The following is a 20,339-nucleotide window of genomic DNA, read 5'->3' as shown; positions in this document are numbered from 1 at the left end:
GCCCACAACAGCCAGGGCTGTTCCAGGCTGAAGCTGGGACCCAGAACTCAATCCCAGTCTCCCACAATGGGGGCAGGGACCCAGTCACCTGAGCCATCACGTGCTGCGTTCCAGGGTGCACATTAACAGAAAGTTGGAAATGGGAACAGAAATGGGACTTGAACTTAGGCACACTGATATGGGATGTGGGCATTCCAAGTGGTGTCTTAACTGCTATGCCAAATGTCTGCCCCTAAAATGTTCTTTGTTATGCAACTTTTTAAAAAAATTTTTGACAGGCAGAGTGGACAGTGAGAGAGAGACAGAGAGAAAGGTCTTCCTTTTCTGTTGGTTCACCCCGCAATGGCTGCTGTGGCTGGCGCACTGAGCTGATACGAAGCCAGGAGCCAGGTGCTTCTCCTGGTCTCCCATGCAGGTGCAGGGGCCAAGCACTTGGGCCATCCTCCACTGCACTCCCGGGCCACAGCAGAAAGCTGGCCTGGAAGGGGGGCAACCGGGACAGAATCCAGCTCCCTGACTGGGACTAGAACCTGGGGTGCCGGTCTGCAGGCGGAGGATTAGCCTAGTGAGCTGCGGCGCCAGCCTGTTATGCAACTTTTAAATACTGAATTATTGACTTTATTTTTATTCAAAAGGCAGAGAGACAGAGAGAGAGAGAACTTCCATTCACTGTTTGACTTCCTAAATGTCCAGAATAGCTGGGGCTGGGCCAGGCTGAAGCCAGGAACCCAGAATTCAGAGACCAAAAATACTTGAGCCATCACCATTGCCTCCCAGGGTCTGCAGTAGCAGGAAGCTAGAACTGGATGTGAAGCCAGGACCCAAATGTGGCCATTCTGACATGGGACATGGACAACCTGAATGGTATCTTAACCACTGCACCAATCACCTACCTCTAAGCTTATCTTTTAATTCCACTTTCCCATGAACTTTTTGAAGTATCCTTGTCTAATGGGTATTGGAGAAATACAGTATTATGAGAACTTGGGAGGAGAGGTTACTGTGGGTTGAACAGGGAACTGAGAATGAAAAGGAAGATGATTCCGATTCACAGGGAAGGAGGAACTCAGCAAAGACACAGGACTGCACCAGACAGGCTTGTGAGAGAGAATTAGACCTGGCAGGTGGGAGCAGATTTACATAGAAGATGGTCAGGAAAAGAACGGTGACTGGAGAACACTTGTGCGCAGCCTTGAACTTGTAACTATGGCACTGAGACTGTCTTGAAAGCAGAGGGAATCCTACAAAGGTTTCTGAATAGTACATAAATAGTTGGAAAGTAAGGGCCTAAAAGTGGGGCCCTTAAACACAAAGGATTTATGGAGAGACACTGAAAGCAGGAGGCCTGCACAGTGTTCTAGGTCTGAGGCACTAAAAGGTCTGAAAAGTGGGACTGGAGAAAACCAGATGGCCTCAGTGCCACGGGTGGAACTGACAGTTCCTGGACCTCTGTGCGGATTGAAGGAGAGAGAGGAAGCAACCCCTGAGAGCCTGGGGACTTGGAGTACGATGACGCCTTCGACACAAGTTGGAAGACAGAGAGGCCGGTCGGAGGCCGATGGCAGCACTGTTGAAGTGCTCTGTAGGAACACTGTGTACACAACTCACCTTCATGTGCTCAAAATCTGTTATCCCCATCTGCGGGAGGTTTGAGCAGTTTACGTGGATGAGTTTTCGGCCACTGATGAAGTTTGCAGTGAAACACTCCTGTCAGTGCAAGAACATCACTCAAAACATGAACCATAAATAGAAGGGGAGCAGGGACGGAAGTGGGGAGGGAGAGAATGAAGATGGAAAATTATGTTTGTCACCAGTTCTATACTAAGAACAAAATCTCAACTTATTTTCTATCTTAATAGTTCTACACTTTTTTTCCACCCCAGCTCTGAGATTAAACTGCTGCTTAAATTTCTTTTGGCAGCTACAACCAGTGCCTCTTCATGTCTTAATCACATTTTTAAATACAGGAAGGTACAGAAGAGCTCATGTTGTTTGGTGGTAACCTCAAAACAGTTGGCATCGGTAAAATAAGAAACTTACACTATCTTTTCAATAAAATGATTTTTGGCTAATGGGATCACCGTAATACTCTTAGGTTTTCATGATACATATAACGTATGAATCCTTGGGGGCAGGCACTGAAAGATTAATAGTGTAAGCTGCCACTAAAAAACCTGACAAAGTAACAAAAAGCCTGCTTTAGACAGAACCTATTTAAAAATAGGTGTTTTTGTTTGTTTGTTTTGGTGGAAAGGAGCCATATAAATTTCTTGGTCCTTAGTCAAGTTTTGCAGAGACGAGTAATCACTAGAATGAATAGGAAAAACAAACGTGTTCCTTCTTCACTCCCCCAAAGTACAAATACATTAGTGGCAAAGCCGTAATTAAAATCCAAGTTACCTTTATCACAGTCTAGAACTTTTTTATACTGCTGCTAGTGAAGAAGAGCTAAGAGCGCAGGTCAAGGTAGAGGAACATGGGAAGCAGAAGGATGAGAGCATGTGATTTCAGGAAGTTATTTTGGTATACCTTGTATTGAGGGAAGCCTAGCTCACTAATCCACTCTGCAACCCTCTCTGGGCTCCACTGAAGATAATCAAATTGTGGCACAATTCTTTGTGTATGCTGGATTCGTTTCCCTTTAGGTACTGGTTGCTTCAACTCTTGGGACAAATCTACAGTCTCTTCAGTAAGGTCTCCAAATCCAATCTGAGTCTCTGAGGGATATATGCTTGAGTACTGAGTACTGGTATCTTCAGGTGGAGCCACTTTTTGGAGTTCTGGATAATATTCATAATCTGTAGTAACTGATATGACTTCACTGTCTATGACAGATTCTAATGCAATGTCTTTCTTAAGGTTTTCAGGGTGCTCTAGCTCATCCTTGTCTCCAGATGCGACTGGTTCTGACCTGTCTCCCTGGGAAAAGTCTACACGGGTCTCTCTCTGTTTGGTTTCATCTGGTAACTCAAGACTTCTCTCCTCAGCTGGCTTGGTTATTGTCTTCTCTTGAGCCTCTGGTTCAGTTTGCTGTGGTGGCACTTGACCTGTTTCCTCAGCTGGTTTTCCAGGTTCTTTCTCTGGGAATTCTGGCTTAATCTGTTCTGGTGGCTCTAGACTCGTCTCCTCAGTAGAGTCTCCTAGCGTCTCCTCTGTTTTGGACTTCTGTGGCAGTCCTATCTCCTCCGTTGACTGTGTCTGCTTCTTGGTTTGATCCTCTGATGGGGCGTCCTCTGTTGGCTCCAGAACTTGCCTGGGGGATTTTCTCTGTGTCTGCTCTTGAACTTCCTGCAATGGTGTTAGACCAGTAGCCTCGGGTGGCTTTGTTTCCACTCCCTCATTTGAGTTTCTTCTGGTCTCCTCTGGAACTTCTGATTCTTCAGATGGCTCCAGACTTGGTTTCCTTGATTCTTCCTCGAAAAACTCTGATTTGATCTCTTCTAGTGGCTCTGGAACTGTCTCTGTTGACTCTGTTGGTTTGTCCTCTGGAAACTCTCTTTGGGTTTCCTCTGCAATCTCTGGGTCGGTCATCTCGGGTGGTTCTAGATCTGTCTCTTCAACCCATTTTCTTGGTTTCTCACTTAGAAAATCTGGTTTGGTCTGCCCTGGAGGCTCCAGATCAGTTTCTTCAAATTGCTCTCTAAGTGATTCCTCTAGTATCTGCTGTCCGATCTCCTCTAGAAACTCAAATATTTTCCCACTCATTGTGGCCACGGGCACCTCCGAGGACAGCTCTGTATCCTCATCTGACTCCAGGCCTACATCCTCTGTAACGTCGGATTTAGCCTCCTCCGGTGGCTCCAGCCCGGGCTCCTCATGGTGCCCATCCGCAAGCACCTCCAAATCCTTGAAAATCTCCTCTTCCATCTCTCCGGTAGTGTCTGACTTGACCTCTCGGGGAATCCTTGGCTCAGTTTCACTCGAGAAGTCCGTCTCGGCGTCCGTGGCAATGTCGTCCTCCGGCGTCCAGGTGGGTCGTAGCCAGACATTCGGAGCACCCTCCGGCTCCCCCTCTCCGAAATCCTCTTGCTCAATTTCTGGCTGTGGCTCTTGGTCATTCTCTGAGGGCGGCTCTGGGCTTGCCTCTGCCGCGGAGTCTGTTTTGGCATCTTCAGACAAGTTAAGAGGTCCGGGCAGTCCTGGGGTCTCAGGTTCCGGCGTCTCTTCTTCTGGGCCAGGATATAAATCTTCTGGGACTTCAGCCATTACGCAGCTTAGCGGACGCACCCAGGCCTCCTAGCAACCCCGACTTCCGATAACGTCTCCATGGACACCACGATTTCCGGCAGCATCTTCCTGAATCTTCTCCAGGTTTTGTTGGTTCTTTCTACCCTGACTTTCAGAACCGGCGATCAGAAGCATACAGTAACCTTCCCCGCGTCCGCGTGGCCGGAGCGTCTGTGGGGAGCCGGCGCGCTCTTCCCGCGGCCCGCGCGCCCTCCTTCCGGCCCCGGCGCCGCTCGGCTCTTCTCGGCGCGCCGCGGCCCCGCTCGCTCGGCCTTCGGCTGTTTCCGGAGCCACTCGCGACTAGCGGCGGAGACGCTCCGGGCGCGGGCTGCAGATGTCGGACCGGCAGGCGGCTGAGGGGCTGGGCTTCTGGAGCCCCGCAGCGCGTCCGGGGTCGGCCGGCGGTGTTGGAAGAGACGGCCTGGGAGAGCAGGGGAGCCGGGCGGCGGGCTCAGGTACGCAAGGCCGGGACGCCGGCGGGGGGTTGCCAGCCGGCCTCGGGGCCCCGCACCCCGGCGCCAGCCCCGCCGCGCTCTGCCCCGCGCTCCCGGCGCAGCTGCCCACCTCGGCAGCCCCTGTGCGCGCGGGGCCTGGCTCCCCACGGGGGGCGCGACCCCGGTCCCCGCCGCTGCCTGGGCTGCGCTTGACGTTATTTTCCACTCTGTTTCGAAATGCCTTGGTTCCTGTCCCGCTTCCTTTCTCAGATCTGCCGGGGCGGTGGTGACAGGGTTACCCTGCCCCCTGGCTGGCGCCGTTTGCGCTTGAGCCGGGGTCCAGAGCCCACGCCGCCGGCCTGGCCGCCCCTGCTCCTGCCTCCTCACCTCTGTCCCCTGCCCCAGCCGTTCCACGCGCCTCTGCCCCCATCCGGGTTGGCAGCCTCCCCTTCCTCTGTCCAGAAGCTCGCTTGGCCCTGGCCTCGGGGCACAGAGGCCCCTGGCTCGCCGCCTTCCTCCCATCTCGTTGGAGGACAGACGGAAAGCAGCGTTAGAGCAGGTCGGCGCCGGGGGTCTGCGGAGTGAGCGTAGTGGTCCAAGCCGAGCAGGCGATGGAGGCTGGAGCAGAACTGGGCGACCTCGCTCGCGCCCCCAGACTGCCACCGCCTTGTTCGGCACCTCTGCAGCCCCCCACGGAAGGCTTCAGCCTCCTCATGACCACAGTGCAAGGGTGGAGGGCAGGGGACAGGCCTCATTAAGTACATTTATTTGCGAGATCTGAGTTTCAGACACTCCATCGAGTGTAGGGACTGAGACACCGCCTTGGCGCCCGCGTGCCTGGATTGGAGCCGGGGCCTCAGGTTACTTCAGTGACCTTGGGCGAATCACTTCTCATCTGTGAAATGTGGGTCCTGGTGGGGGGCTCACATGAGCCGCTGTGTCTAAGGCAGTTGGTGCGGGGCCCATGGGCTGCCGCAGGGGCGCGTTCGTTACCTGCTGGGGGAATAAGGCTTGGTTTTGCCCTCACTCCCTAGCTGCCCAGGGCCGTGTTCTTAAATGTATCTCGTCCCCTCTTCTACTTCCACCCAGCTCTCTCATCCTATAATGGGAGCTCTCGCTGGCTGTCCCTGTCACACCTGTGAATCACTCAGCTCTTTCCTGCGAATTTATGTTCTTTAAAATAATTTCTGCCCTTTTCCCCTTTTAACATGCTGTGCTTGTATTAAGTTAAAAAGTGGTGGCATATTTAAATATAGCAATAGAAATTCTAAGCACAATAAGCAAGTAAACGCTTTATGAAGGTGTACACGGCTCGTAAACACCTGTCCCCTGCATGTGCCAGTATTTATAACTCAAGCATGCTTTTACTTCCTCTTTTTTTAAAAACAGATTTATTTTTGTGTATTTGAGAGGCAGACTTAGAGGGAGAGGCAGAGAGGTCTTCCGTCTGCTGGTTCACTCCCCAGATGACTCCAATGGCTGGGGCTGGGCCAGGCTGAAGCCAGGAGTTTCTTCCAGGTCTCCCACATGGGTACAGGAGGCCAAGGATTTGGGCCATCCTCTGCTGCTTTTCCCAGGTGCTTTAGCAGGGAGCTGGATTGGAAGTGGAGCAACCGGAACTTGAACCGGCACCCATATGGGATGCCGGCTCTGCAGGTGGCAAATTAACCCACTGTGCCACAGCACCAGCCCCTTTTACTTCCTCTTTAGGTTCTTACCCAAGCATTTTAACTAGAAAGATCTGTGGATTCGTTCTGAGAGGAGGAGCTGCTCACCTCTGGCCTGCTTTCACCCGGCTCCCGGGGTCTGTGTGGTGACTCCGCACCTCTTGCCCCCACCACGCTCCTCCTCTAGGAACGAATCCACCGCAACATCTGGCGCCCAACGTGGGGCTCGAACCCACGTCCCTGAGATTCAGAGTCTCATGTTCTACCAACTGAGCTAGCTGGGCACTGTCTTCCAATGTTGCATTTTCCTTGCGTCCCTAGCTTTTAAGACAGTGGCATCTGCCCCCATATCAATTAAACCCAAAAAGGCAATGTCATCTAAATATAGGGTCAATTTAAGCCTCAACTTGAAGATAGGCATGGACCAGTTAATGGTGGTGGGACTCGCTCTTACTTGCTGGACTGAGGGCCGCCCTGCTGGGAGTTTAAAGGCTTGGTCTTGCAATCTTTTGCCCAGTGAAAGCCTTTTTTACACCTGGGACACAGCGTTTTGGGCTTGCCCTGTCTGTCAGCGTTTGGGCAGTTTCGCCGTAGGTGTCCTGTTTCCTGACATCCCCAACAAACCGGAAGTCATTAGACCTTGTGTTCAGCTTGTTAATGGCTGCAGTTAGGGCTTGTATGGGTGTATCAGCAGGGTTTACCTCCTTTGTAGCTGCTATCCATTTAGAAATGTCTTCATTATGGACTGGGGCAATTGCAGCTTTTGTCTCTTTGGTAGTACCTTCCCAAGCTGATTGTTTGACCAGATTGTCTTGATCGGGGCCAAGCGGTAATCTTTTCTCTACTGCCTCCAAGATTCTGGCAAGGAAATTGGGGAACCATTCGCCTAGGCCTTGAACTAGGTTTCTAAAGAGCTGACTGTAATTAGGAGGATTTATATTTTTTAAGGCTCTGAGTGCCAAATCTCTGACCTGGTCAAAATAGGCAACTACTCCAATGCAGGCCTGTTCATCAGGCTATATGTAGGTGCTGCGGCCTGTGAGCATATCAAAGGTTACTGCTATTCCACGGGCAGCATTATTACTCGCCACGCTTTCAGCCTCTTCCTCATAGGAGGCTTTCCACTGTAAGAACTGTGATCTCGACAAACATGCCTTGAGCAGTGTAACCCAGTCAAAATGAGTTTGAAGGTTCGCTGCCCATTGTATGAGCACCTGTTCAAAGTAGGGAGAGTCAGTGCCTGACTCTTGAGAAGCCTCTTTTAGCATAGTAAGGTCACGGACCATCTTTCACCGCCTTCCAAGGTGCATTAGCAGGGAGCCGGATCAGAAATGGGACAGCCAGAAGTCCAACGGGCACCCATATGGGATGCTGACTAACCTGCTATGGCAGAACGCTGGCCCCTGGGAAGATCTTAAGAGTACACTGGATCCAGAAGTACACGGGCTGGTACACTGGGTTTCTCTCCTGGTGTGATCCACCTTCCCCTCCAACTTCTAACTGGTTCTTGCATTCACTTCTTCCTCCTAGGACATTAGTAGAAATGTTTTTCAGTTACTTTCCTTCCTCTTGTCCTCAGAAAGCACGTAATAGCGGATTTATTTTTTATGTCGTGTGGGGGTTATTGCAGCCCAGAGCAAGGTCTTCCTTTTGAACTAGGATATGTTACTTATGTTACTTTTTTTAAATTTTTTTTTAATTTTTTTTTTTATTTTTGACAGGCAGAGTGGACAGTGAGAGAGAGAGACAGAGAGAAAGGTCTTCCTTTGCCGTTGGTTCACCCTCCAATGGCCGCCGAGGCCGATGCGCTGCGGCCGGCGCACCGCGCTGATCCAATGGCAGGAGCCAGGAGCCAGGTGCTTTTCCTGGTCTCCCATGGGGTGCAGGGCCCAAGCACCTGGGCCATCCTCCACTGCACTCCCTGGCCACAGCAGAGGGCTGGCCTGGAAGAGGGGCAACCGGGACAGAATCCGGCGCCCCAACCGGGACTAGAACCCGGTGTGCCGGCACCGCTAGGCGGAGGATTAGCCTAGTGAGCCGCGGCGCCGGCTTGAACTAGGATATGTTACTAATAAGATAGTGGTGATAACTTATGTGCCTTGAATGCCTACTCTGTGCCAGTGTGTGGAGAAAGATTTACTTGTATTGTTTAATTCTCTCAACTCCCATTTTCTTCCAGTTTTACAGGGGAACACACTACAGCTGAGGCAGGTTCAGTTAACTCTGGAGTCTTTGCTTTCTAGAGTTATGATGAAGTTCATGGTTGTTCTTACCGGCCATTAATCAGGTGTTGGGACCCCCGGACAGGTCAGGGTCCTTGTGCTCAAGGTGTTTTCAGTTTGATGAGATGAGAGTTCCAAAGGGGGAAAAGGTCAGTTCAAAACGCTTTCTAGCTGGGTGTCTTTTATTAGGGTTCTTTGGTGGGCCTGTGCCCCAGGAAACCTGTGCTTGAAGGCAGGAGCAGTGTCCATCTCCCAGAGCCCCTGATGCGTGCCTTCGAGGTGCTGTGAATCTTGGCTGAGTCGGATGGAGAGAGAACATCCCCATGCGGAGATCTGAAGGAGCACCAGGTGAACATGAGGAGTTACGGCTGAAACAGCCAGGACTGGTCATTGAATTAGAACGGTGGCCCTCGGGGCCGGCGCCGTGGTGCAGTAGGTTAATCCTCCGCCTGCAGCACCAGCATCCCATATGGGCGCCGGGTTCTAGTCCCGGTTGCTCCTCTTCCACTCCAGCTCTCTGCTGTGGCCCAGGAATACAGTGGAGGATGGCCCAAGTGCTTGGGCCCCTGCACCCGTGTGGGAGACCAGGAGGAAGCACCTGGCTCCTGACTTCGGATCAGCGCAGCGCTGGCCGTGGCAGCCATTTAGGGGGTGAACCAATGGAAGAAAGACCTTTCTCTCTGTCTCTCTCTCTCTCTCTCACAGTCTGTAACTCTACCTGTCAAATAAATGAGAAAAAAAAAAAAAAAAAGAACAGTGGTTCTCAGCCAGGAGCAGTTCTGTGCCGCCGAGGGACATTGGGTACTGTCTGAGAGCAGCTGTTCTGACGTCTCATAGAGATGTCACCAGCATCCTGGAGTGCACAGGACAGTCCCCGCAGCCAAGCATCTGGCTCCACGTGGTAGGAGTGCTGCGTTTGAGAAAGCCAGGGGTAGAGAGGATGGCTTTCCAAACCTGCGTGGAATTGCTGCATCCGGCGCGTAGGCGAGTCGTACGGACTTAGGTGTCAACCCCAAATAACTGCTTTAAATGAAGAGATTGGGCCCTTCTGCCATCTTCTAGAAAATGGCCCACGAAGCAAGCAACGAAGAGCTAAGGCAGGATGAAATTCAAAGAGTGTCTGTCTCCCGTAAAGGAAAACAGCGATCAGAAACAAGGTTGGACGTTCGGTGGTTCTTGGGTTCAGGATTCTGGCTTTTCAGGGTCCCTCACTCCTTCAAAACAAAGCCCTTGTCTGTAAACAGTATTCTCTACAGGGAATAGCTTTCAGAGTCTTCCTGTTTGCGACCTGAGGTTTCAGCGAAGAGGAAGCAAAGGGCTTATCTTCTTAGGAGCTAAGCTCTGCAGTGACATGGCGCTCTTTCTGTTTATGAACCGTAATTGTTTTTAATGGTCTTCTGACGGGGCACCTGGGTTCCTCACTTCCCTAGGGGAGAAGGAAATCTTGCTTTATGCCAGGAAACTCTCTGAGGCATACGTGTTGCATCACTACGGCAGAGGGGCCTTTTTTGTTTTGTTTCTAAATTGTTTCGGGAGCTTTGGGGGAAAATAAAGGACCGAAGCTGTGTTGGCCGTCAGGTGGGCCTCAGAGCTCGGTTTGGTGTCTGTGAGCCCGAGAGTTGTCAGTGCATTTCGACGTTAAGGTCTAGAAGCTGGTCAGGGAAAGTCGTTCATGGCCCTAATGTAGGGCTGGGGGTAGTGGGATAGGTCGTTCGGCGTGGATAGAGATGTTCTGTATCTGTCTGTGGCTATTTCGATTTAATCACAGTTCAAACTTTGTGGCCACCCTGTTGGCTGGTAGAAGAGCCATTGTGTTTTTCAGCTCCACGTTAGGTTTTTGTGTTAAAAAATGTGTCTTTCTGTGCCTTTTTCTTGGGGTTGTGTTTCTGCAGTGTTAAAATAGTAGTTGATTCGTCACATCATAATTCAATCCATCTGGTGCACCCCAAGCTGAGTGATCACTTAGGAACACGTTCCGTGCTTAAAGGCTGAGGAAAAACTGGATCGCTTGATCCCTGGATTTGTGGAAACATAAAGTCAGCTTATTTGTTTTTTTGTAAGCCTCGCGAGTCTGTAACCTACACTGGGACAGGACAGGCCAGCCTGATTCTCCCTCTGCTGCCTGTTCCTGGAAGGGGAAGTCCTGGGAGATCTGTTCTAAAGAACTCTGACCTGATATTCAAATGTTTTTGAAAAAAAAAAAAAAAAAACAACTTGCTTTTTAGTTTTCTTTAATGAGAAAGTACAAAATACACGGTAAACTTGACTTGGTAGCATGATCAGAATGTCTGAAACCATACTCTAGAAACACAGAAGGAAAACTCAGATTTTTTAAATTGGCAAATAAAAGGTAAATTATTTTAGTAAGTAAGTTTCATTTTCTTGCCTCTGACTTTTGCCTTAGGTCCTCAGTTCTAATTCAGTTATTCTTGAGCTTATGTTTCCGCTTTACCTTTCTTTGTTTCCAAGATTTTGACCATTTTGGAACCATCGCAATGATTTTGCCACATTAGAGGATATCATTCTAATATTATTTTCTTTACATTAACATTTAAAACTTTGTTTCGTTATAAAAAATGCTGCTAGTTTTATGTGTCAGTATTTTTAAAGATTTACTTACTTATTGAAGGGCAGAGAAAAAGGGAGAAAGGGAGAGCGATTGATCTTCCATCTTCCCATCTGCTGTTTCACTCCCCAAATGGCTGCAAAGCCAGGTCTGGGCCAGGCCAAAGCCAGGAGCCACCTGAGTCTCTCACATAGGTGACAGGGACTCGAGTCCTTGAGCCATCACACGCTGCCTTCCCAGGTGCATTAACTGCACAGCAGCCAGGTCTCCAAGCAGGGCTCTGACACGGGACGCTATGGTGGCCAGCAGCAGTTTAACCCTCTGTGCCACAGTGCCAGCTCCTCAATTTTTCTCAATACATAGTAATATATATATATATGTTTCTTAAAATAGAGACCATTTTCTCATGTGCCACCTAAATTTCTTTTTTTTTTATTTTCTAATAAGACTAAATTTATTCAATACCCTAGTAAAAGGTTTGATTATAAGTATCCAACAGTATAAAAAGTACAAAACAGATCTGTAGATGTCTAATATATTAATACAAAGTGCATGACTACACACAGTACGTCCTACAGGCAGAGAGGGGGCAGGGGAGAAGACGGTGGCTGAGGTCTAGCAATAAATAAATAAATACAGAAGTAGAGATGACCCACGTTATAGTATATTCTACCACCAGTACTGCAGCCAACATGTACAAAAAAAGAAAAACAACAAAGCCATTTCGAAGTAACTCAGGATGGAGGATGATAACAGCTGGGCCCTTGCGTCCCCTTTTGAGGCAGGGGGAGTCGGGGGTGTGTGGGGTCGGGAGCAGGCAGGCTTTTTCCCACAAGGGAGAAATGCAACCTGTTATGTTCAGACAAGAGCTAGCGGACTACAGGGCTCACTCCTCGGTTAGGCTACCCAAAACCTCAAACTCCAGTTCTAAAATTAAGCGCCGAGTCGCGGCACCGTAAGCATGATGCTCCTTCTGCAGGGGGGCCGTCCGGACAGGGCTTTTTGTTTTTCCTGGACTTCTAGAAAAGAGGCAATGAGAACACTTTGGCGTGGATACAAGTGAGAAGCTTTAAAACTGAGGATCTCTTGGCCAGCGCCACGGCTCACTAGGCTAATCCTCCGCCTTGCGGCGCCGGCACACCGGGTTCTAGTCCCGGTCGGGGCGCCGGATTCTGTCCCGGTTGCCCCTCTTCCAGGCCAGCCCTCTGCTGTGGCCAGGGAGTGCAGTGGAGGATGGCCCAGGTGCTTGGGCCCTGCACCCCATGGGAGACCAGGAGAAGCACCTGGCTCCTGCCATCGGATCAGCGCGGTGCACCGGCCATGGCGGCCATTGGAGGGTGAACCAACGGCAAAGGAAGACCTTTCTCTCTGTCTCTCTCACTATCCACTCTGCCTGTCAAAAAAAAAAAAAAAAATTAAAACAAAAAAAACTGAGGATCTCACAAGTGGAGAGCCTACGGTCACATCTGGAGATCCAGAAAGCCAGACTAAAAAGTCAAAGCAAAGCCAATCTTAGTATTCACGCACGCCTCTGTCCTTTAACTCAATTTTACGTTAATTATAACGAGGAAAAAAAAAAAAAAAAAAAAAAAAACAGAAGCCCTAGGCAGCTACAAGAAGTCAGACGCCGGCTCAACTGTGGTAAAACCTTCGCAAAGGTCACAGGAGATAAAAGCCAGGGCCGAATGGAACGGCCCAGACTGGCGGCGAAGTAGCCCCCAGCCCCCAAGGCGAGCCCCCAGAGCAGCGTGCCTTCACGCTGTTTCTCAACCAGCTGAGCCTGTTTAACCCGGGATCCGTGTTCCCCGGGGCGGAGCTCTGCCTCTGCTGTGGGACCTCGCAGAAATTAAGACCTGGACCAAACATGAACATGAGGGAGGGTGCCACCTAAATTTCAAAATCTGCCCTGGCTTCTTATAGGAATACTTGCAGAAAAGGCTTATATTTGGCTGATATTTTATGCTACAGAAAAGTAGGCTTTTTCTTCTTTCTAGTGGTTTAAATTTCAGTAGATCAATTCAGGAAATCTGAAAAACTGGGTTCCTGGTTGTTTTCCCTCTCTGTGAAACTGGACTGCATTTCTTATACTTTAAACTTCAAATAAACTTGTGTTTTTCTTTCTCCCTTTCTTACTTCCTGCCTCTTTGAATCCTATTATAAGATGTTTTTACCAATTTTACATAATTTAAGGCATTTCTTTCTAAAAAAAATTTATTGGTTAATTTGTGCGGCAGAGTTACAGAGAGAGGGAAAGACAGAGAGGTCTTCCATCTACTGGTTCACTCCCCAAATGGCCACAACTGCCCGAGCTGGGCCAATCCAAAGCCAGGAGCTTCTTCTGGGTCTCCCATGCAGCTGCAGGGGTCCAAACACTTGGGCCATCTTCCCCTGCTGTCAGACCATTAGCAGAGAGTTGGATTGAAGAGGAGCAGCTGGGACATGAGCCAGTGCCCACATGGGATGCTAATGCCAAAGGCAGAGGCTTAACCTACTGTGCCTCAGTGCCAGCCCCAGACGAAAATTCCTTTAAACTTAAAAATACAGTGCAATATCTTTTTTTAAAAAAAAAGATTTATTTATTTGAAAGTCAGAGTTATACAGAGAGAGAAGGAGAGGCAGACAGAGAGAGAGAGTGGTCTCTCTCTGCTGGTTCACACTCCAGTTGGCCAAAATGACTGGAGCTGCGCTGACCCAAGGCCAGGAGCTTCTTATAGGTCTCCCATGCGGGTGCAGGGACCCAAGGACTTGGGCATCTTCTATTGCCTTCCCAGGCCATAACAGAGAGCTGGATCAGAAGTGGAGCAGCTGGGACTTGAACCAATGCCCATATGGGATGCTGGTACTGCAGGTGGCAACTTTACCCACTGTGCTACAGCGCCGGCCCCAGCAATATTTTTTGTTTCACGCATTAGTACCTGGTACACAGCAAGCTGTTAAAATGCTGTGAGAAGTGGCTCTTTAACATATGAAAAATGTTAAACCTAACTCATAATAAGGAAAACAGAAATTGGGATTACATTGGTAGTTTGCTAACTCACTGTATTGGTCAAAAAAACATGCTTTCACGCATTGCTGAGGGGACTGTAAGTGGCACAGATGCTGTGAAAAGCAATTGTCAGTATTCATTAAAATTACAGTATGCCCCCCACTGACTCCTTCCTTCCCTGGCATGGCCACAAGGTTATCATAACATTGATTGTGGTGATAAAAGGTTAGAAAGCACATGAACATCCATCAGTAGGGAGCTGGGTCAGCCCATGATGGAGTATTTACCCAAGAAACATTAGTCTGCTCCGGAAGAGAACGAGGAAGCTGTTCATGGGCAGGTATGGCAAGTTCTGTGTGACATAAAAAATAAACCCGTGCCCGCTGTGTCCACTGTGCTCACGATTTATGTGAAAGAGTGTCAGAGAATATACAGAGAGCATGTTGTACTCATTTATATACGTATAAAATAGTACATTTTACTCATTTACTTGTATATGTATATATGTATATTAACACACACATAAACATACACACATAACCATTTTTTGTATGCATCAAATGTCTCCAGAACGCTACACAAAATCTAATACTATTCATCACTTTTGGAGGTAAGAACTGACATGGAAGAAGGTTTTCACTGTGAACTATTTGAATAATATGGATATCTTAACTGTTTAGGAAAAAAAATTATACACACACACACACACACACACACACAAGCATGCCGTGAGATTTTCACTGTGTTTATATCCTGTCCTCCAACCTTTCTCTCCATCGCTGTTGCCTTCCTGCTCATCAAGAACCCACCTTTTCTGGGCCTCCTCTCAGATGACTTCTTTCCTGAAATAAAGGTTATAAATCTCCTTGAGAATTAATCTTAGGTCATTCTTCTAAGTCCACTGGTGCTTTCCATTATTTTTGTGCTAATTGCATTTCTGTCTAAAAATTCACCTACTGAAGTCTTCGTTATGACTATAAGCAGCAGAATAAGCTGGAGGGAGATAGAACTGTTTAGAGAAACCGATACTGTTAATGACAGAGAGAAAGCAGAATTTTTAAAAATCTTTTGTTTCTATTTTATTCATGAAGGCTATCTTCAACTTGAAAAAGATAAAGAGGCAGGATGAATTTATTTTTTCAGTAATTGCAGAGTGGGTCCATGGGACCAGTTCTGTCCCTAGGGAAAATTAGAAACCATGGGTGGGGGCTGGCGTCATGGTGCGGCAGGTTAAGCTGCCACTGGGGACACGTGCATCAGTGCTGGTTCAAGTCCCCGCTACTGCACTTCTGATTGTTTCCTGCTCATGCATCCTGGAAGGCAGCGTGTGAGGCCTCAAGTCTTGTGCCCCTGCCACCCACATGGGAGACCTGGATGGAGTTCTGGGCTTCTGGCTTTGACCTGGCTCAGCCCTGGCTGTTGTAGGCATTTGGGGAGTGAACCAGTGGATGAAAGATTCTCTCTCTCTTTCTATCTCTGTCTCCTTCCCTCCCTCTTCTTGTGTGTGTGAATGTGTTGCTCTGCCTTTCAAATAAATCAAAATATAGATTTAAAAATATAGATGAAATATGAACATATGCTTGAAGATACCGAGAGATAGCAATATAATGAAGAATTTCCAGGCTGTGATCTGGAAGAGAGGTATAAAGAGAGTGGTCCAGAGATGAGAGTCTCTTTGGGGGCTCCTTTGTCCCCTGGGGCAAATAAAATTGGAAATCTGAGTGGAGATGCTGAATGGCAAATGCCTTTCTGGACCAAAGTAACAGGGATTAATGTTGGGACTCAGTAAATAGGGGGAAGCCTGGGGAACCCTGGTTCCTCTGCAGTGGGACCTTGAAAGGCTGTGCCCTAGAAGGAGGCCTTGGCAGAGACTCAAGTTCATGAATTTGGTTGAATTGACCCAGTGTCTAGTTAGTGCCCCAGGTATCTAATGGAAGCAAATGCAGATCCTCTCTGAAGGCTCACTGTAGGCTTCAAATTACCTCTACCATTTGCAAGAACAGTTTCTGGCATGTATTAAAAAAGAGTCGGCACGGGAAGAGACAACGTGAACAAAAATCAAAAGAAACAACAGGCAGTAAAAATGGACCCAAAGGGGTCCCAGATTTTGGAGTTACCAGTTAAAACTGCTGCAAAACCAAAGCAATGAGAACTGTTAAAAGTAGCCATAGAAAATGTCAGTGTGCCATCAAACGAGTAGGGATTTGACTGACATCTGACTTGTGCACAGAGAAATAAATGGTAGGTTTTTTTTAATAGTACTGAAAGAAGATGATGACTAATGTAGAATTTTTAAAGTGAAAGTAATATTCAAGAATGAAGGTGAGGGGCTGGTGCTGTGGCGTAGCAGGTAAAGCCGCTGCCTGTGGTGCCAGCATCCTATATGGGCGCCGGTTCAAGTCCCAGCTGCTCCACTTCCAATCCAGCTTTCTGCTATGGCCTGGGAAAGCAGTAGAAGATGGCCCAAGTCCTTGGGCCCCTGCACCCAAGTGGGAGACCAGGAAGAAGCTCCTGGCTCCTGGCTTCAGATCAGTGCAGCTCTGGCCATTGCAACCAGTTGGGGAGTGAACCATTGAGTGGAAGACCTCTCTCTCTGCCTCTGCCTCTCCTTTCTTTGTGTAACTCTTTCAAATAAAGAAAAAAATCTTTTAAAAAAGTATTTTTTGTAAGATAGTCAAAACCAGGATTTATTGCCAGCAGAGTTACATTAAAGGAATAAATAAATCCTTGGCATATTCAGAGTGCTCCTGGGTGGCTTCCCATCCAGCTCCCTGCTAATGTGCCTGGGAAAGCAGTGGACGATGGCGCAAGTGCTTGGGTCGCTGCCATTCATGTGGGAGACCTAGATGAAGTTCTCTGTTCCTGTCTTCAGCCTGGGCCAGACCTGGCTGTTGCAGCCATTTGGGGAGTGAATTAGCAGATGAAAGATGTGTGTGTGTGTGTGTGTGTGTGTGTGTCTCTGTCATTCTGCCTTTCAAACAATGAAATAACTCTTTAAAAAAAAAAAAAAAAGCTCCCAGATGGAAGGAAAATAGTTTGATCTCACTCATGATTATAAGTGTAAAAAGCTATCAACATAATATTAGCAGACTGATATATATGGTAATATAGATGCCTGGGGCTGTCGCTGTGGGACAGCGAGTTAAGCCGCTTTTGGCAGTGCCAGCATCTCATATGGCTGCTGCTCTGAGTTCTGGCTGCTCCATTTCTAATCCAGCTCCCTGCTAATGCTCATGGGAAAACAATGGAAGATGGCACAAGTCCTCAGGTCCCTGTAACCAGGGGAGACCCAGAAGAAGCTCCTGGCTCCTGGTTTCAGATCGGCCCAGCTGTGGCCATTGTAGCCATTTAGGGAGTGAACCAGTGGATGGAAGACCTCTCTCTCTCTCTCTCTCTCTAACCCTGCCTTTCAAATAAATAAATAAATCTTTAAAAATATATGAATATATAAAAAAATATATGAATACATACATATATATATATATCCAAGTTGAGTTTTTCTGGGATTGCAAATTTATTTTGGCATTTTTAAAAAGGCATTGTTCATTTGATTTTTTTAAAGAGATTTATTTAATTATTTGAAAGGCAGAGTTAGAAAGACAGAGACAGAGATCTTCCTTCCACTGGTTCATTCCCCAAATGGCCATAATGGCCAGAGTTGAGCTGATCTGAGGCCAGGAGCCAGGAGCTTGTTCTGGGTCTACCATGTGGATGCAGGGGCCCAGGTACTGGGCCATCTCCCACTGCTTTCCCAGGTGCATTAGCAGGGAGCTGAATCAGAAGTGGAGGAGACCCGCCATGTCTGATTTCCAGTTTGGGTCAGGTTCTGCCGATTTGGCCTAGATATGCGGTCCCGGTTTCTTTTGGGTGCGGCCTGGTGTCTGTGGGCGCGGCCGGCCCTTGGCCCCAGCCGCGGGCCTCTCAGCTGTGGTCACCCGGCAGTGGGGGAAGCTGTTTACACGTGGCAGGCCTTTGCGAACCTTTCTGAAGTGCCAGGCAAGGTCTGACGCCCCATTGCAGGTCAGGAGGCCTGAGGGGGTGGCGGCCACCAAACTCCTGAGCAAGAAAGAGCAGGAACTGCGGGAGATCGAGCACCTGCTACGGGATGAGAATGCAGATTTAAGGAGACTTGCAGAGAATGAAGTAACTCTGTGTCAAAGAAATTACACAGCTGAAGCAACAGATCCTTTTACTTTTGGTTCCCTCAGAAGAAACAGATGAAAATGATTTGGTCCTGGAGGTAACTGCAGGAATCGGGGGTCAGGAGGCAATGTTGTTTACTTCAGAGATGTTTGATATGTATCAGCAACATGTTGCATTTAAAAGATGGCATTTTGAACCCCTGGAATATTTTCCAAGTGAAATAGGTGGCCTTAGACATGCATCTGCCAGCATTGGGGGTTCAGAAGCCTATACGCTCAGGAAATTTGAAGGAGGTGTGCGCGGACTACACAGAGTGCCAAAAACAGAGAAGCAAGGCCGCGTCCATACTAGCACTATGACTGTAGCAATACTACCCCAGTCTACTGAGATTAACCTGGTGGTTAATCCTAAAGATTTGAGAATTGATACAAAACGAGCCAGCGGAGCAGGGGGGCAGCATGTAAATACCACAGACAGTGCCGTCTGGAGAGTTCATCCTCCCACAGGAAGAAGAAAAAGAATGAGAAGGAAATGAAGTATTCCTTAATAAATAAAGAATATTTTTCTATTAAAATTCTTTCATTCTCATAACAATATTCAGGTATTGTTTCTGAATGTCAACAAGAGAGATCTCAACTGAAAAATAGAGAGATGGCCATGAAGAAGTTATGTGCAAAACTCTACAGCATGCATCTAGAAGAAACAAGTAAAAGATATAATGCTAGGAAGATTCAGGTTGGAACTAAAGGAAGGTTGGAGAAAAGAACATATAATTTCCCACAAAATCGCGTCACAGATCACAGAATAAACAAATCAGTGCATGATCTGGACGCTTTTATGAAAGGAGATTACCAGCTGGATGAGATGATACAGTCATTGAAAGACTATGCTAATTATGAATCTTTATTAGAAATTATTTCCAAAAAACTCTAAATCCATTTGTTGTTAATGTGCCTGGGAAAGCAGAATATAGTCCAAGTATTTGGACCTTTGTCACTGATGTCAGACCCAGATGGAGTTTCAGGTTCCTGGCTTCAGCCTGGCCCAGCCCCGACCACTGCAGCCATTTGGAGAGTGAACCAACAAATGGAAGATCTCTGTCTCTCCCTCTCTTTCTGTAACTCTGCCTTTCAAATAAATAAATCTTAACCAAAAAAAAAAAAAAAAAAAAAAAAAGTGGAGCAGCCAGGACTTGAACTGGCACCCATATGGGATGCCACAGGTGGTAGCTTTACTTGCTATGCTGCAACACTGGCATGCTGAGATTTTTTTTTTTTTTTTTTTTTGACAGGCGGAGTGGACAGTGTGAGAGAGAGAGACAGAGAGAAAGGTCTTCCTTTTCCATTGGTTCACCCCCTAATGGCTGCTGCGGCCGGCGCGCTGATCTGAAGCCAGGCTCCTGGTCTCCCATGCGGGTGCAGGGCCCAAGCACTTGGGACATCCTCCACTGCACTCCCTGGCCACAGCAGAGAGCTGGCCTGGAAGAGGGGCAACCGGAACAGAATCTGGCGCCCCAACCAGGACTAGAACCTGGTGTGCCGGCGCCACAAGCGGAGGATTAGCCTAGTGAGCCGCGGCGCCAGCCGAATGTATCATTTTCAAAGAGTGGAAGACTCAATACTGTAAATGTGTTGATTCTTCTTGCCCTGATTTTTAGAAAAAAAATGTGATCCCAAAAATAATCCCAGAAGGGTTTTGGTGATTTTTTGGTGCAGTCTGGCACATTGGTTCATATAAAGAGAAATGAATGGCACAAATAGAGAAGACACTCTTGAGTAAGAACAACATGTAAAGATTTGCCCTATCAGATATCAGGACTTTATTTGAAAGCTTTTACAGAATAGCCTAGCAATGCCCGCATTTATATGGACACCTGATTTGCAACAAGGATTGTACCAAGGAGCAGTGGGGGAGGATGGTAACTGTGCTGGGACAGTTGGCTATTCCAAGAGGAAGGAAAGAAACTTGATTCTTTCCTGACTCACAGTACAGCAAAAAAGCAAGGTGAGGTATGTTACAGGTTGAAAAGGAAAGGTTGAAGGGCCTTTGGTGCAGTTGGGTAGCTGTGTGGGAAGCCCAAATCCCATGTTACAT

General features: G+C 48.0%; 2 protein-coding genes, 1 non-coding gene and 1 pseudogene across 9 annotated transcripts in view; 2 read left to right on the top strand and 2 right to left on the bottom strand.

Moving 5' to 3' along the window:
• SAMD15 (sterile alpha motif domain containing 15) overlaps positions 1-4,206 on the bottom strand; it is a 58,568-nt gene extending 54,362 nt beyond the window's left edge. For all 6 annotated transcript variants that reach the window (XR_007911661.2, XR_007911660.2, XM_070065296.1 and 3 more), the window contains exons 1-2: positions 2,530-4,206; positions 1,609-1,707 (exon numbers count right to left, since the gene is read on the bottom strand). Coding sequence is in view for 4 of the 6 variants with exons in the window: in XM_070065296.1 (XP_069921397.1) it covers positions 1,609-1,707; positions 2,530-4,206 (1,776 nt within the window). In the remaining 2 variants the exon portion in view is untranslated. The remainder of the gene's footprint in view (positions 1-1,608; positions 1,708-2,529) is intronic.
• A 341-nt stretch (positions 4,207-4,547) lies between these two features.
• TMED8 (transmembrane p24 trafficking protein family member 8) overlaps positions 4,548-20,339 on the top strand; it is a 45,515-nt gene continuing 29,723 nt past the window's right edge. For both annotated transcript variants that reach the window (XR_011384935.1, XM_008271991.4), the window contains exon 1: positions 4,548-4,682. Coding sequence is in view for 1 of the 2 variants with exons in the window: in XM_008271991.4 (XP_008270213.1) it covers positions 4,562-4,682 (121 nt within the window). In the remaining variant the exon portion in view is untranslated. The remainder of the gene's footprint in view (positions 4,683-20,339) is intronic.
• On the bottom strand, positions 6,540-6,612 carry TRNAQ-CUG (transfer RNA glutamine (anticodon CUG)). Its single transcript has one exon. It is a non-coding gene; the product is annotated as a tRNA-Gln (tRNA).
• Positions 8,139-19,524, top strand: LOC138847226 (peptide chain release factor 1-like, mitochondrial pseudogene; annotated as a pseudogene).

This window comes from Oryctolagus cuniculus, chromosome 20 (assembly GCF_964237555.1).
Source record: "Oryctolagus cuniculus chromosome 20, mOryCun1.1, whole genome shotgun sequence".
NCBI lineage: Eukaryota > Metazoa > Chordata > Mammalia > Lagomorpha > Leporidae > Oryctolagus > Oryctolagus cuniculus.
This window is presented reverse-complemented; position numbering and strand designations above follow the sequence as displayed.